General features: G+C 53.1%; 2 protein-coding genes across 2 annotated transcripts in view; both read right to left on the bottom strand.

Moving 5' to 3' along the window:
* Window positions 1-2,382: 2,382 nt before the first annotated feature.
* On the bottom strand, window positions 2,383-7,691 carry GC (GC vitamin D binding protein). Its single transcript, XM_062614183.1, has 12 exons — window positions 7,535-7,691; window positions 6,238-6,307; window positions 5,825-5,957; window positions 5,524-5,735; window positions 4,623-4,755; window positions 4,396-4,490; window positions 4,071-4,200; window positions 3,740-3,942; window positions 3,362-3,494; window positions 3,145-3,242; window positions 2,783-2,915; window positions 2,383-2,695 (listed from the first exon to the last, which is right to left on the bottom strand). The coding sequence occupies exons 1-12, from the start codon at window positions 7,650-7,652 to the stop codon at window positions 2,642-2,644; spliced, it is 1,512 nt and encodes a 503-aa protein (XP_062470167.1). The 5' UTR covers window positions 7,653-7,691; the 3' UTR covers window positions 2,383-2,641.
* Window positions 7,692-13,700: 6,009 nt separating this feature from the next.
* Window positions 13,701-16,492, bottom strand: part of FRAS1 (Fraser extracellular matrix complex subunit 1) — a 156,383-nt gene continuing 153,591 nt past the window's right edge. Inside the window, exons 71-73 of the mRNA XM_062614161.1 lie at window positions 16,269-16,474; window positions 15,510-15,656; window positions 13,701-14,894 (exon numbers count right to left, since the gene is read on the bottom strand). Of these exons, the coding sequence (XP_062470145.1) occupies window positions 14,334-14,894; window positions 15,510-15,656; window positions 16,269-16,474 (914 nt within the window). The 3' untranslated portion in view covers window positions 13,701-14,333. The remainder of the gene's footprint in view (window positions 14,895-15,509; window positions 15,657-16,268; window positions 16,475-16,492) is intronic.

Genomic DNA, 16,492 nt, shown 5'->3' with positions numbered 1-16,492 from the left:
TTTGAGAGTTTCTGTGTTTTCCCTTGTTACATGCTTAGTCTTATGTGACTGAATCAAGATCCCTCTATCACTGATGTCATAATCGCCATTTCCAAGAGGAGATGCTCATGGCTCTCTGGAGGGAGAGGATGCTGAGGGGAGGTCCCACTTAACAAACCATAAAGGAGTTTAGGATATATGGCTGTAAAAGCGAGTTTTGATGCTAGAAATACTCTCTCTTGAGATAATATATTGAAGCTCTTTTGGGAGTGGAATGTAAGTTGTTGTCAAATAAAGGTGAAGAGACCCAAGTCCCATCTCCATGAGGCAGTGGGCACCAGGTAGTAGCAGGAGATGGCAGATGGGTACAAATCCTTGCCCTGCACTAGGGAGTTTCTTGGGGGTCCTTTTGGTGGGTCCTGTTTCAACCCATTCACATTCTCCTTGGCAGCAGGCTGTGGAGAAAAGTGGAGCATCCTCAGAAGGGTTCTGGTATCTCCCAAATCTGGGGACCATGGTCATCATGGTGGTGCCAAGGGTTGGTCCTGGGCAGTGATGAGAGACAGGGCTGGTAGGGCTGGAGCATCTCCTCTTCCCAGCACCATCAACCAGATACTGCCATCAGGCTAGTAGAAAGCATCACTTGGGACTTTTACAGAAAACACATGGAGAAGGACTTGTTCCAAGGGCCTGTAGGGGCAGGACAAGGGGGAATGGCTTTAAACTGACATAGGGGAGATTCAGATCAGAGATTAGGAATAAATTCTTCCGTGTGAGGGTGCTGAGGCGCTGGCACAGGGTGCCCAGAGAAGCTGTGACTGCCCCATCCCTGACAGTGTTCAAGGGCAGGCTGGACGGGGCTTGGAGCAACCTGGTCTAGTGGAAGGTGTGCCTGCCCATGGCAGGGATTGGAACTAGGTGAGCTTTAGGGTCCCTTCCAACCCAAACCAGTCTGTGATTTGATGTAAAGTAGTGCTCACGGCTGTCCCTTGCACAACACTGCAATGCCCAAGCTTGTGAGCCATCGCATGCTTGGCCTCACAGTTTCCCTGGGGTGCTCCTCACCCTTTCCATAAGCACCAGCCTCTGCATTCTTGCATGGGAAGTGTTTAAAAAATGGTCAGTACAGGAGGTTAGCTCCCTAGCTGGGTTGGATCAGGGCTTGGTTGTCATCACCAGGTCTCATGGGGATGGGCACTTTGCCACCTGGTGTTAGGCACAGTGTGATGAAGCCAGAGGAGATGTTTCCTGAGGACCAGTGTGGTGAAGCCATTCTGTGTGGCTCAGGTCTGTCACAGTCCTACCTCATCCCATTGTTCGGTGGGCAGCAGGACCCTCATCTCAGGGAGCAGCCATGGGTCAGATCCAGAGGGTAGCCAAGAAGCCCCAGAGCACCACAGCATCTCCCACCTGAAAAGGTGGAAGCTCCCCGAACCCTGATGGGCAGCTTCCGATGCAAAGAAAATGGGACACATCCCTTGTGCCAGGCTGAGATAAAGGTGGCCGGCTGAGTTTAGGGTCCCCTCCAACACAAACCATTCTGTGATTCTATGGTTCTATAATTAGTGGGGTGACAGATGGGGCAGAACTGGGCCCGAATACCAGTGCTAATAAACACCACTGACTGCGTGCAGGGCTTCAGGCTTTTTAAGCCCCTGATAGCCAAGTTGTTGGGACACTGCAGCAGCAAGTGACGTCTGCTCTCTGAAATGTGCAGAGCAAATCCCTTGCCAGAAGTTTCATGCTCTGGGTGTGCAGGGGTGAGTGATGCTGCTCTGGGCAGAGCCTGGCCTTGGCTCTCTACTCCCTCCAGCATGCCCAGGCTTTTAGCATTGGGAAACACCCTAGGGTATCGCAGTGCACAAGTCTCACCCAGAAAGCTGCAATGGGAGCAACAATGGGAGCAAGCCCTGCTGCTTTCCTGTCCTTTGTTTTAACACGTATCAACACATTTCCTAGAAACAGGCTTGCAGCAGAGGAGATGTTTTTGGCTTGCCTAAGTGTGTTTCTCCAGTTTTTCTTGGAACCCTGGAGAGCAGAGGTGTGGGACTGTCACAGGAAAGGATGAAAAACTGATTATTTGGGAAAAGAACTGCCAAAAGCAGGCTGTAACACTGGGGCGGGGGGGGGGGGGATTGGGTCCAGCCCCAGGTCAGTGATAACTGCTGTATGCCACCGCACTGGGAGAGCATCTGGATGCTGACACAGACAGCTTTAGATTGATGTATATCAAATGACCCCAGGGAGCTGTCTTTGGGGTGCTTGATGTATGGCTTTGGTATTATTGCTTAATTGTTTAGACCGATAGCTCCTAGGGCTACAGCTGGGACCTCCTCCTCCCTCCCGCAGAACCGGGCCATGCCCCTTCCCAGCGCTCCCACCTTTCCAGCAGCAGCCAGGGAATTGTTTTTAAGTCTTTATTGCATCTGCAGGAACACATGGGAGCTGTTGCAGGGAGCTGCAGGCTTGATGCACCCTCAGTGGCCAGGCATTCTCCACCCCAATTCCCTGTGCTCCTTTCGATGTCCTGCTTCCTTGAATGCCCTGAAGAGCTCAGCCCCGGGGTGCATGGCCATACCCTTTTTCTCCAGCCCCGTATCTCCCTCTTCCATCCATGTGTGGCCAGCTGAGTGTTCCCTGACGCCAGTGTACCTCAAGGCACCTAGCCCAGCAGGCAGGACCCTCCATCACATGCATCACCCAGTTCCGAGCTCACCTAAAACAGAGGGGTACAGAGCCAAGGAGCAGCCGTGGGCATGGGGGTGGCCACCAGTAGGGTGTGGGGTGGGAGGCATGGTTTTACCTTGGAGGCGCAGAACAAGGGGGGAGAGTTGGGGGAGCAGCAGGTGGAGGCGAAGTCTGCTCGCTGCTCCACCAGCTGCCCCAGCAGCTCTGGGCTGGCCGCAGGCATCGTCTGCGTCAGGCTCTCCCGCAGCCTGCAGCGTGGGACGCGAGGCATTAGGTACCCATATGGCATTTCAGGGGGTGGCATGTGAGGATGGAAGGCAGCAGGGCTGGTTGCCCCACGAGGAGTGTGCTATACATTTATATATACATTGCTGCTCTTTCGGCTCAAAACCACTGTCTCCATCCATGCATCATCAGAATTTTGGCCAAATTCCAATTGTACCTGCTGATCCAGTCAGGGAGGAGGGAAATGCTTACCTCTTCTTGAAGTCAAGGAAAGTTAACTCAGTGTACTGCCTGCAGAGCCTGTTGGCCTTTTCCAGGAAGGGGGGCAGCTCTTTTCCCATCTTGTGGCGCTGGGTGGCAGAGGATGGTTATAACCAGGCTGGGAGAAGCCTCTGAGGAGTTTTGGGGTACACAGGGTTGGGGGGTGGGGAAGAGCAGGGTGAGCCAATGGAGCATCCACACTGCTCACCTTGTTGGCCAGGCAGGTAGAGGCATCCTTAGCAAAGCAGCATTCCTCTCTGACATTTTCAGTGGCATCATATAGCTTGCTGAGGAAGACATCGGGGATGTTGGTGTGCCTCCGTGCCAGCTCAAACAGGTACCTGGAGTGGGGAAAACAAGTGATTGGATGAGGTTTTATTCCTGGTGCTGGTCAGTGTGGGATGGAGGCTGCTTTTCACACCTTTGTGAAGCCCCTGGAGGTGACACCCCAAGGGAAGACACGGTGCTTGCCTGTTAGCCTAATAACCATCTATCCCAGGTGAAACCAGGACATAATCAAAGCATACAGTGAAGATGAGGGCAGAAGGAAGGGTGAGAGCATCTCAGCCCCATAGGCACCACGGACCTCTTGGCATGGCGAGCTGCATCCTCGCTGCAGAGCTGCTCACTCGTTGGCTTCTGCACCTCGGGCAGCTTTGGGGCGAGTGCTGGTGGCAGGGCTGAGATGCAGAAGTAGTTCTGCATCAGGTTTTTGCCCTTGCAGCAGTCAGCAAACCTTTCATCTCGGGCCGACAGCGCGGCACAGACTTTGGCTGTGTGCTCCGATAACTGCAAGGAGGGGAGCAGAGCGGGTGCAGGGATGGTGGGGCTGAGGACCCCTCACCAGGGTGGGGTTAACTCCCACAGCCCCCCTGTGGGCTGGGAGGTGGTTCTGGAGTGGGCTCCAGGCTCCCTACCTTCTTCTGCATGCAGTCCTCAGCCACCGAGTCACAGCACTGGGAAAACACCTCTGCAGCATCTTCTGACAGGGGGAAAAGGTCCTCAAAGGAAGCACTGGGCATCTTCTGAGCAAGCGAGGTGAGGTAGCTGGGGTAGCACAAGGTGTATGAGGGGCTTTGGGAGCTCAGCGTCCCTTTCCCCTCTGACAGCTCCGAGCAGGGATTTTGCCATGTAGAGATGTGAGATGGAGGTGATGGGGACACATGGGGCTTGCTCTGCACCTCTGCTGTCCCCAGAGCCCTTCCTGGGCAGAAGGAAGGAAAAGGCCATTTCCCCCTTTACCTGAAGGTGAGTTTGTCCTTCCTATATGCCATGAAGCGGGAGCAAGCCCGGTGTGACATCAGGGTGAGGAGGGAGAAGGATTTCCTTTCCAGTTTCTGTCACAAAAAGAAAGATGGAGATGTCATCTGAGGGAAATGGATGCCTTTCCCCAACACCTCTCCTTGGTGCTCAATCAGATCCCTGGGGAGTGAGGACGGGGACAAGCCCAGTGGTCCAAAGGGCCTCACCTCCTTCAGGAAGCAGGCGGTGGGCATGGGGGAGATGCAGCATGTGGAGACCATGGAAAGAAAGGTCCTGGTGGAGCCCAGGAGCACGGGCAGGGGTGCCTCACTGTAGCTGCTGGCGTACTCATAGAGAAACCTGCGGCAGAGGTGGATGAACAGACCCAGCACCATGGGGAGGGGTTCAGGAGATCACAGGGTTATAGAGTCCCAGGTTGATTTGGGTTGGAAGGGACCTTAAACCTCATCCAGTTCCAACCCCTGCCATGGGCAGGGACACTTCCACTAGACCAGGTTGCTCAAAACCACGTCCATCCTGCCCTTGAACACTGCCAGGGACAGGGCAGCCACAGCTTCTCTGTGTCAGCCTCACCACCCTCACAGGGAAGAACTAATTAATAATAATTAATAATTATAATAATAGTTGATAATTAATAATCCTAATGCCTAATCTAAATCTCCCTCTGGCAGGTTAAAGCCATTCCCCCTTGTCCTGTCCCTACAGGCCCTTGACAAAAGCCTCTCTCCAAATGTTTTGTTGGCCCCTTTAGGCACTGGAAGTCTGGGGATTTGGAGCATTAGGGCTGCCAGGGAATTGGAGCTCTCTCCAGATACCACCCCACGCTGCTGGCTTATGGCACCAAGCCTCTGAGTGGCCTGGTGGCCTCTCTGCAGCCACTTGCACAGACAATGGCACCCCACCTCCCTTGGGTTAAATCCCATTCCTGGGGCCAGGGCAGCTGCAGGACACCACAACCTTTAACTCTGATGCACTGGTAACCCCATGGCCACCAAGAGCCTCAGCAGCGATGACAGAGGGACAAGACCAGGAGAGCCTGGCTTGGTGGGACCCACTCAAGCTCAGCTGAGTGTCATTGGTTGCAAGTGCCACCCCATCCAGGCAGACCTGTCGGCAAAGTCCTTGGGGTCCTTCTTGAAGGCCTGGCAGAGCTCCTCGTTGGAGGGCTGGACGTAGCGGGGCAGCTCCTGGGGTGGGTGCCGCAGAGCAGCCAGGCACAGCTTCTGCTCCAGTCCCTCATGGGCACAGCAGCTGGCAGTGCCGGGGTGAGCTGGGAATGGTGAGCCCTTGCTGCAGGACTTGGCTGAGAGAGCTGAGGACTGTGGGTAGGAGAGAAGGTTATATGCTAGGGGCCATCCCATCCCATCCTTGGTTTTGGGGTCCATCACCGAATTTTGGTCAACCTCACCCCAGCATCGTAGCAGGAGGGGTCGGCACCGTCGGCACAGCAGGTCTCAGCGAGGGAGACGATTTCATGGACAAGGTGGTTAATCTCCTCGAAGGTGGCATTGGAGTATTTCCTGCTGTTGGCAATGATGGTCCTGGGGGCAGGGAGCAAGGGGAGGATGAGCTGGTGGCGCGTTCCTCTCTCATGAAACAAAACTCACATTGCAGCATTGTTCTGCCAAAGCAGGTTTAACACCATCAGCCGGTGCAGGACAGCAGAAGCAGCTGTGGTGCTGCAAGGAATACCAGCGTATTCCTTGGAAATCAGCCTGGGAATAAAGTTTCCCTTCCTAATATTATTTTTCTTTATTATTTTTTTGTCTTGGCTTAGGTGCTGAGTGTCCTGGGAGGGTGAATACAGCAGGAGGTACCTACAGGGTTCGGAAGTTCTCCTTCCCCAGGGTCTTAAACTCCTGGCAGACTTTGTCCCGGACATAAGCTCTACCTGTAAGGGCAGGAAAAGAAGGATTTGTGAGCAGGATCTGTGCCTTGAGTAGTGGCTGGGGAGCTGGGACCAGGCATGGGCTGGGATTTGGGAAGATGCTGGCTTTGCTTCCCCCTGCAGTGCCACCTCCTGTGCCCTTCTCTTTGGGTGGCAACAAAGCCATGTTTCTCCTTCAGTTTCCTACAGAAAATAACCAGGGGTTTTTTGCTTTTTGTCAGGGAAAACAATAATTTGAGGAACAACCTGTTCCCACTTGAAACTTTGTTTTGCTCTCGCTTTCCACTTCCCTCCCTGGCACCAGCATGGGAATGAGGGATGTTATACCACCACAAACCATGCTCCAAGCATTATGTGCATTCCCCCTTGTCCAAATGCACCTTTCTGGGTATTTGCAGTGCATGTTGTTGGCTTTTGTGGCAGAGTTTGGAGCTCTGGAGGCAAGACCATGGAGGTCAGGAGCACGCAGCAGTGGAGACATCCCCGGTGACTCTCTCTTCCCTGGAAAAGCACTATTGATTTTTGCTATGATGCACCTTAGTTAGACTTTGATACCAGCAGGGTAAATACTGATACCAGTATTTACTGGTATTACAGCATGGAGCAGGGTCATGTCCCCAAAACCAAGGGGTTATGTGGCACTGCAGCAAAGGTCACATTGCTCTGGTGGGAAAGAAAGGGTGTCTGGGCTTTTGCAGGGCTGGTAACAGTGGGGAGCAAGGGGAAGATGGGCTAAAACATGGTTCTCTTTCCTCGGGGCATCAGCGCTGTCAGTCCTGTCCCAGTGCCAGCTCTCTGCATTTCGTGTCATTTTTAGAAAGCTGTGTGGGAGAAGTGAGTTTTGGGGGCTTTTTGGCAGGTGGGAGATCCCATTCAGGGCAAGGGGTGGCACAGGGCACCCTTCTCATCCGGGGGGCGGGTTGTGCAGTCAAATGGTGCTTGTGGAGGGGTCGGAAAATCTCGTTTTCACTTGAAAGAGAGGAGAAGCCCTGTGGTGCTGTCCTCTCCTCTCTCTCCACTCCAACCCCAGCATCTTCCCCTCCCAACTCCTCCAGCATCACCCCAAAGAGGATTCCCAGGTACCAGAACATCATCCCACACTTTCCCAACCCTCTCTCAGATTCCTTTTCAATGATTTGGCACTGGGCATCAAAAACCCCCAGAGCTGATGGATTCCTTGTCCCTGGGGGAGAGCAAAGCCCCATAGAGGTGATTGATAGATGCCCTTACCTCGGTGCTCGGCGTGCACGGCGGCTAGCAGCAGCAGCAGGGCGAGAGCTGCCCTCATGTTTGGGCTGCTTTCCCTCCTCCTGCCGAAAAGCAGCACTGGGAAACCCATCCCAAGCATTTATACAGAGGCAGTGCTAATTGCAGGGTCAATGATTAATGCTGGCAGCAGGGCAGAGGGTGAGCACCCTTGGCCTGCCGGCCATAGCCTGGGTGCCAGCGCCTCCAAAATCAGACTCATTTGAATTATTAACCTGGCAAAAGGGGGATGTGCTGCTGGGTTATGTTCAGCCTTAGCAAGGCAGACACTGGGCACGATGGCCTGAGCCTGCTGCAGAATAGCAAACGCCATCCCTGGTTAGCTGTGTTTGCTAAAGCAAAACCTGACTTGAGCAATCAAATCCCAACTGTCCCTTTTCCCAGGCAAGTGTATGAAGAGTTTGCAGGTGTTTGGAGCAATTGGAATTTGAACTGGCATTTGAACACCCTCTGAATATTGCAGTGGTGGGCTGTTTCTTGGGACAGACCCACGATAGCTAGGGTCTAGAGGTGGCTCTGGGTTAAACCAGAGGTGATCAGGACTCTGTGCACATCCAGATGTGTGCAGAAGTGGCTTTTCTTGCTTTTACTGACACTATGGGTGTTTTTTCCCTTTGAGCAGCCCCACCAAGGCGAATGTGCCAGCTGAGATGCTCTTCAGTACAGGGACAATGGTTTTAGCACTGGGGAACAGTAAAGCAGAATCAGCAGCATAGTGCAGGGAACGTGGAGCATTCAGGACATTCTGAGATCAGAGGAGGGTTTGATTACATGGTGCCTACAGAAGAAAACTGGGTGATGGGCTGTTTGGGTATAAACACAGATATTCCCTCTCCTTTGTGACTACCTTGTGTGAGTCAAACTGATTTCCCAGTAGCTGGCTGTTGGATTGCCAAAACCCTGGGTATGGGTTAAACGAGACAGAGAAGAATTGCTTGTGAAATCACTGCAAACCCTGGGGGATGTTTAACAGCTCCTCAGAAGATGAGAAAAATGATGAAAACTGTTGGTGTGCTGGGGTTTGTGCTCACCTGTGCTCAGAGGGAAGATTTAGATTAGATGTAAGGAAGAAGTTCTTCCCTGTGAGGGTGGTGATGCCCTGGCACAGGTTGCCCAGAGAAGCTGTGGCTGCCCCACCCCTGGCAGTGTTCAAGGCCAGGTTGGACGGGGCTTTGAGCAACCCGGTCTAGTGGAAGGTGCCCATGGCAGGAGGCTGGAACTGGATGAGCTTTAAGGTCCCTTCCAACCCAAACCAGTCTGTGATTCTATTCTATGATTCTCTAAGGTGTATGTGTATGATGCCCAGTTACATGACCCATGCATATGTAAGGTATATAAATGAGACACCCTATACACAACATTTCCCTTCTCCAGTCTCATCAATACAGCGGGTGAAGTTAATGAAGAATTAGAGGGAGAGATACAGGTGAGATTGATGAATGCATCAGAAAACAGCCAAGCATAGCCAGAAACACTGGCTCAGTGCAGGCTCTTACATGTAACCTAAAGGAATAAATTCTTTAGCGTGAGAGTGGCCTTACAGTAAAGCCATGTCAAAGTCAGGCTTACCTCTATGGCTGGTGCTTTCCCCAAGTCACAGCTCCCATGTGGGGATGCGCAGTGGGAACATGTGCTGACGAGCAGGCACACAGACCCACCAAGCCGTACCGATGCTGGAGGACGGAAAGCCACTTATTTAGTTAAAAAAGTAAATTCTAAATGGTCTGAGTCCCTTAGAGTTACAGTATCGTGTGTTCAGTGTGCTCTTGGCTCAGCTTTACTTCCTTAGCATGAGCAGGTAGATTTGCTGGAGCCTTAGCCCATAAGCCATGGACTTTCACCTAGACACGCTTTCGGCTGTGATTGAGTCAGTTCTCTCAGCAATCTTCCTATAAGGTGGTATGTGCTGTATTTTGTCTTTAGTGTAAGAAGAATGTTGTTAACACATAACGTTTATCCAAAGTCTAGGACTTTTGTAGTGTCCCATGCTCTGCTGATAAAGCACAAACCAGAAGATAAGGAGCTACCACTATCAGCAGGAGCTGCAAATAAACAAGGTAAGAACAGTTCATGGCCCCTATGGAAGCAGAGGAAGAACCCAGTAAGGTGTTGGAAGGCTCCAGGCCAAAAAATCAGGAGTAGGGAGTGGAAAGGGAACCCATGGGCTCACTGGAGCTGCCACTGCAAAGGGCCCCCAGTCCCAGCAGGAAAAGCCTTGGGTTGGGGATGTGCAACTCGTGGGTGGGCTGCGAGTGCTCAGGCAGCGGCTTCTGCCCTGACAGTCTTCATCTAAGAGGTGGATTCCGGAGAAACTTTGGCTTTAACCAAGTCTAGAGGAGCTTTGGGGGGGTTAACTCAGTGGAAGAGATGCTGGAGATCTGATTGCTGCATACAGACATGTAGCAAGGAATTGTACCCAAGGCAGAGGCTCCAGCAGCTCTAACCAGCGTCTTGGGAAGATGCTGACAATCTCTGTTCAAATAGAAGAAGTCTTTTTCAGGTCTTTAAAAGGCCCAGAGGGAATTCAGGTTTAGGTAACTAGGTATGAATGCAGTGTAAAACAGGTCTGGCTCTTCCAGGGGCTTCGCACTTACATTCATGTGGGTTTTTTCCCTAATCCTCTGCAAGAAAAAACAGGGAGCTGCTGCTGCACCAGCAGGAAGGAAGCAGAGAGTACAGCAATGCTGGTTTTTCAGAGCTGAGAAACCAGGGGTACGCGAAAGATCCTGTGCAGAAGCACAAGGCTTGAGAAGGGTCAGTTGGCAAAATCACATTTTATTATTGTGATAAATAAACCCCCGTCTGCCAACCCACAGAAGTATCTGCCCTTATTTATCTCTTGTCTTTCAGGCTCTGAGCTGCAGGGCTTTGCTGGAATGGTTTAGTTTTAGGACCCTGTGACTGTGCTAACATGGAAGAGAAACCCCCATCCCTATTTATGGAGTGTGTTCTGCATAGATGAAGACAATTCCCAGGCTGCCCTGAGAGAGATTCTTTTTAGTTACAGAGATTTGCCAGAGTAGGCAACAGTTCTAAAAGAAGATAAATAAAAAATTGTGGGGAAGCAGGTCTTTTTAATTCCCTCTCCCATCTTTTTTTTTTTTCTCCGTTTTCCCCTCGTTTGTTCCATGTATTTCAGCTGTTGCTGTCCCCAAGGTATGGCCTTCCTGGATGATGGGAAAGGACCCGCCCCTGGGGCCAGAGGGATTAAAAGGAAGGTGCAGAGGAGATGTGATGACGGATGCAGAGTGGAGGTCGGGCGAGCAATCTGGGCCGAGTGGGCTCCTCGCTGCTGGGGTCGGCCATGGGAAGAGCAGCCCCGTTCCCACCATACCCAGGGAGCCGCCATGGCCTGTGGCCGGCTCCGGGATGCCGGCTCTGTACACGGCGCTCCAGGACCCTGCTGCGCGACCCCCGGCACCGCGCAGCCGAGGAATTGCGGGAGCGGGAAGCGCGGGGCTGGTGCTGCACAGCGGTTCCGGAGGTTACCGGTGTTTGTGTGACCTGTGTCTGGGGAGGGAGATGCGGGGGATGTGATGGGGGAGCGAGACGGGAGCAAGCTGAGCCCTCCCCTGGGCCCTTCCTGGGAGGAGGGGACGCGTTTTCCAGGCTGTCCACCCACAGCCGGGTCCGTTCTGCAGCGGCACCACCGCCGGCCACACAAACCCGAGCCGCAACCTTCCGGGTGTCCGTCGGTGCCGGGCTGCTCCCGGCTTTGCTGCTCGGGGCGCTCCCTACGGGGCTCACTGCACAGAACCGGCCCTGTGGGGCTCCGGATGAAGCGAGGGACGGTGATGGGTCACGGTGGGAAGTTACCGGGGCAGCTCCCGACAGCCACAGCCGGGATTATATGGGAAGAGGTGAGTGGTCCTCATGGAAACTGGCGTTGCCGGAGCTTTGCCCGGATGTTTCCCCACCCCGCTCCTTGTGTATTCTGACCAAGGAGGGAGGGAGAGAGAGACGCTGCGCTGGCCTCTGGGACAACGGCTTCGGGGGACAGAGCTCGACTCATGGCGCCGCCACTGGCCAGGGATGAGCGGGCGGGCGGCAGGACCCCAAAGGGTCGGAGCCCGGCGCCCTCGACGCCCGTCAGTCTCCCGGCCCCTTCCCGAGCTCAGCCAGGACTGGGGCCGGTCTGGGGCTCCAGCGGGGGTTATGGCTTAGCAGCGCCGGGCCCGAGAGCAGGGACCGGCCCCTGTCGGTGCTGCGAGGCGAGGAGCGAGCCCTGTGTCACTGGGATGTGGCTGTTGGGGGGCCCTGGGCCCAGCTCCCAGAGAGAGTCAAGCCATGCAGGGCTGGACACCGGGCTCAGAGGCCTGGCCGAGCTTCCTGAGAGCAAGGGATTCAGAAACAAGAGATGGAGTCTTATGATTTGGGGGCTTAAAAACGGGGTCAGTAAAGCCAGATTTGGGACTCAGAAATGGGGACCAAGCCCCGGGTGTTGGAGTCTGGAAACTTGCTCATGTGGTCAGTCGTGGGGCTTGAAGAGACCAAGTCAAATAAGTCCTGCATTTTGCTGCTCAAAAAAAACAGGTTCAGAGCTTAGAAACAAAGTCCTATGTATGCATTCTTGAAACGAGGTGACTCATTGGGCTAATACTGGGGCTCAGAAACACAGACCAGGGTCTGCCTTTTGCTGTTCAGCATTAGAAACCAAATCCTGCAATTTAGGGCTTGAAAACACACTCCCCGGGCCAGTTTTAGGGCTCACACAAAAAACTCAAGTAAAAGTGCTCCATTTTGGGGACTTAGAACAAGGCTCTTTTGGCCAGATTTAGGGCTCAGAAGCAGAGAATAAGTAAATCTGGGGGAGGTCAGAACTGGGCTTACATGGCCAGTGTTGGAGCTGAGGCACAAGAGACTAAAAGCACTGTGCTTTATGAGTCTGAAACGGGGACCACTCAGTTTTGCGGCACATAAAAAACTGCCAAGTGCTACATTTGGAACCCTCAAACCCAGGCTCATTTGGCCAGATTTAGGGGTCAGAAATGGAGACTAACTCCTATGTTTTGGGTGTTGAAAAATGGGCTCATGGGGTCACTGCTGGAGGCTGAGAAACAGACTAAGTGCTGTGTTTTGGAGTGCGAGCACCAGGCGCCGTGTAGCCCATTGTGGTGTTCAGAAGCTAAGCGCTGCATTTTGGGTGTTAAGACACGGGGGTCCTACAGCCCTCTTTTGGGCTCCCAAGGAGAGGCCAGGAGTTGTGTCTGGGGTCTTGAAACAGAGCCCCAGACCTGCATGGTGCCGCTGCCGGGGGAGGAGTGTGAGGCTGAGACGGATGGTACCTGTCAGAGCCCCCGCCCGCTCCAGCGTCTGCTGAAACCACCGCCCCGGGGGACCGCGTCCGGGGTCTCGGCGGGGCAGCCCCGGCCCGGCGCAAGCAGTGGCTGCGGGCAGGAAGGGTAGCGCAGGACTTAGAGCCAGCTGGAGACCGGGCACCGGGGGCAGTTCCGCGGTGGAGTACGGGTCACAGCAGGGAGCCCAGTGCCGGTGCCCGGGCGGTTCCGCTGCTTACGAAAGAGGGGAAGGAGGCCCGCGCCCTCCGTCCTCGGCCCTGTCTGGGTTCCAGGGGCCGTCCCACAACATACGGGTGTACAGCTGGAGGTGGGTTCAGCTCAATCAGGGCTGGTTCGCGGCTCAGAAGGCTGTTTTGGTGCTTGAGACCCAGAGTGGGGCTCTGCAGCATGGACCCAGCTGGGCATTTCCTGGGCACAGAACTCGACACTGGCCCTGGGGCTGGGCCAGAGCCCGAATCCTGTGCCTCTGGGCTCAGTAACGAGCCCCCTGCTCACTGGTTAAAGCCAGGGCCATGCTGGCGGTGATGGAGAGTGTTGAGCTGTGGGCAGTGGGTGGGCTGGTGGACTCCCTCCGGCATGGGGGGTCCAGTAGTGTTGGTCGCCGAACCTGTCGCACCCTATCAATGCTTTACAATGCCCACAACCGCTATTAACTAATCAGTTACTCAGCATTAAAGTATATTGATTTTCAGGTTATGATTCACAACCTGACACAGGAAGGAGCATTGGGTCACACCTAGTGGTGTGACCAGTACATAGCAGCCCTGTGCCTGGCTTTGATTTTTTCCATTTCCTCCGTTCCCTCCATGTTCATGCAGCATGTACAGCATTCGTCAGATAAACATTCCCAGTTTAATTCCAGCATCAAATTTTGATTTTAGAATACAAGGTGTGGGAGTTACATGTGATCTCGGGGCAGGCTTGTTCCCCTGCCTTTGAGTTCTTCTGTCCGCTCGGTGGCTAGAGGGGCTTTGAACATTTAACTCCTTAGTCGATTCCTGTAAATAGCGTTATTTACCTTTCACACGACGTTATGATATGACGTCACTCTTCAGGTGATGACTTAATGATGAAACCCCTGCCTGGCGCCCTCTGGCGGACGCAGAGCTCCACTGCAGAGCGCAGCGCCACCCGATGGCTGAGGGGTGGCACTACATCCCCACGGTGCGAGCACCAAACGCCTCTCCACCGGGAACAGTGGAGCTGAAGTGGGGGAAGCGCGGGGAAGCGACATCTCGGTCACCCTCCGCATCAGATCCACGTACAGCCCTTAGTCCAGGTGATAGAGGCGTGGGGGCGGGAGGGGGGGGGTGGGGCGGAGCAGAGATGAGCCAGAGCTGCTCCTCCTCCTCACCAGAGTACACAAACCTATGAGAATTTCTCTTAGTTTTTCCTTTTTGGATTATTTCTGTGAGGTTTTTTTAATACTTATAAAAAGCCTTCACCAAACCAAAGCATGTGCTCCACTAAACCTCTGTTCCATCATGCAAATTGCTGTGGACTTTCACTTCCAAGTTCACCTGCTTCACCTTCCTGCCGCTCTCCCTCCACACATTAACATTCCGCACGGTGCAGTACCGGCTGTCCGCTGACCTCTCGGCTCTCCGGGGCAGCTCCACCTTGGTGTTCAGTGGATGCTCCTCTGGGGCTGCTTCCTGTTTCTGCCGTAGCTTCTGCCGTTTCCCGGTGAGAATGCAAAGCCCAGCCAGCAGAAGCAGCAGCAGCAGGGCAACAGCGGCAAACGCGCTCCCCAGGGAAGCGCCTGTTTGGGAGAAGGAGGCTGCGATGGCGGCTTCCTCCCTCTCCAAGATCAGTGACTTCATGTTGGTGCCGTTCTTGATCTGGTCGCCTTCGTTGTCGTAGATCAAGGAGTCATCCAGAGTTGGCCTCCCATCGGCACCAACCAGGTCCCTGCGGCCTCGTGGTCTCCAGTGGTGAGTGAGGGAGCGCTGGACACGAGGCCCTGCCATGCTCTCCGGGCCAATCACATAGATGACCTGAAGGTACCACTGGTGTCCAGCTTCCACCTTGAAGAAGGAGAAAACACATGCACACATGGTGCTTTATAACTTTTGGATCAGGTGATTTTAAGTAAAGGCAGAGCCAGCTGCATCTTGCACCCTGAATCCTGTTCCTTAACAGCTCAGCATGGTTTTCTGAGCACCTGCCATAATGTTTATCACCAAGTGAGGTGTTAGTCTTGTCTCTGCCAATGGCAATAATTAATTCACAAACACCACCCCTGGCAGTGTTCAAGACCAGGTTGGATGAGGCCTTGAGCAACCTGGCCTAGTGGAAGGCATCCCTGCCCATGGCAGGGGGTTGGAACAAGATGATCTTAAGGTCCTTTCCAACCCAAACTATTCTATATGATTAATATCTTTTTTAAAAGATTCTTTCCTGAGTGCTTTGGAAAAAAAAACAAATAGTCACAATAAATTCCTCGTTTTCAGTGCTGGAATTTGCATCTTCACTGCCCTACTGTTAATTTCTAGTCCAATCCTAGCAATTCCAAGAAGGCCCTTCAGCAAACAGGTCACTGAGTTACAAACTGGTAACTCAGGCCCAGATATCAGGGACTACAACTCACAAAGTATCTGGGAAAAGTTAGTTTTGGGCGGCTGCTATCATTTGGTACATACCTTGTACAGAGCATCCACCTTGAGAGTAAATCCATCAACTCCGGGCATGCTGCTTATCGAGTGAAACTCAGACAGTTCCGAAACAAAGTGGGCATCAAAAGGCACATCGTGAAAATACTTGTCTGTCACTTCAGGTTGGTTTCGGTCCTGAAATTAAGAGAGGCATCAGGAAGAGAACACTTGTCTTTCTTATGCAAGGGAGGCCACTAGCATTGAGTAACAGCTGTGTAGTGCTGTAGGAATTGGTTCCAAGTGCCCAGTCTCCACACCTACACACAGGCACAGACATTTCTGTAAAGGCATAGGTTAATGTGCAGAAAATACTTAGGATTTGTAGAGGCTTCCTACTGTTTTACCACTGATCCATGTCAAAAACTAAGTTTGTAGAGCTGGAGATGGGGAGAAGAGGTTGAGCAGGCTGCTCATGTACGCATGCCAAGCTCACTCACACCATTGACACCACACTTGTCCAGTGAGGATGTTAGCAAATGTTAATTACGGAGCACATAGTGACAGCTGAATGCATCTGGGAAGCTAATCATAGATTTATGTAATTTCTGTGTAACTGGTAAATAAATCTCCATTTATATGCTGCCAGTCTGCCAATTCCAAGCCATAGTATAAACAGAGAAGGACAGGACATTTGTCCTTCCCATAAGTAGGAAGGGAATTTAGTCCCTAACTCCATTAGGGGGCAGTGAGAGGCTGGGAGACCAGACACATCACACACAATGATCACCAAAGCATGAAGAAACTTACCAAGAGGAGAAATCGGTGTTTGAGGTGCTTGTTGGGTTGAATACAGCCATACTGGGGCCCCTCATTGTAGACAGTGCCCGTTGGGTCAAAGAAAGGCACATAGCCATCCTTGCCAGTACACAGGTAGACCTTTTCCAACTGCAGTTTGTAAGCGGCGTTCAGGTTTTGCTCAGGGTGCCAGAGTACACGGCCATACAGGATTTGCCCTGAGGAGGTTGGACGAA

This window comes from Pezoporus occidentalis, unplaced genomic scaffold (assembly GCF_034315485.1).
Source record: "Pezoporus occidentalis ecotype Australia unplaced genomic scaffold, CSIRO_AGI_Poc_V1 ctg172, whole genome shotgun sequence".
In the NCBI taxonomy this organism is placed as follows: Eukaryota; Metazoa; Chordata; class Aves; order Psittaciformes; family Psittacidae; genus Pezoporus; species Pezoporus occidentalis.
Note: the sequence above shows the minus strand (reverse complement) of the source record. Positions and strands in the feature narration are given on the sequence as shown.

What these genes read in the sequence shown, in the direction of transcription:
- GC (XM_062614183.1), bottom strand. Translation starts at nt 7,652, where the DNA reads ATGCTTGGGATGGGTTTCCCAGTGCTGCTTTTCGGCAGGAGGAGGGAA. An exon ending in AAGGAGAACTTCCGAACCCT is followed by an intron (nt 5,958 to 6,237) that starts GTAGGTACCTCC and finishes CCCTGCCCCCAG; the next exon opens with GACCATCATTGCCAACAGCA. An exon ending in TTCCTTGACTTCAAGAAGAG is followed by an intron (nt 2,916 to 3,144) that starts GTAAGCATTTCC and finishes CCCACGCTGCAG; the next exon opens with GCTGCGGGAGAGCCTGACGC.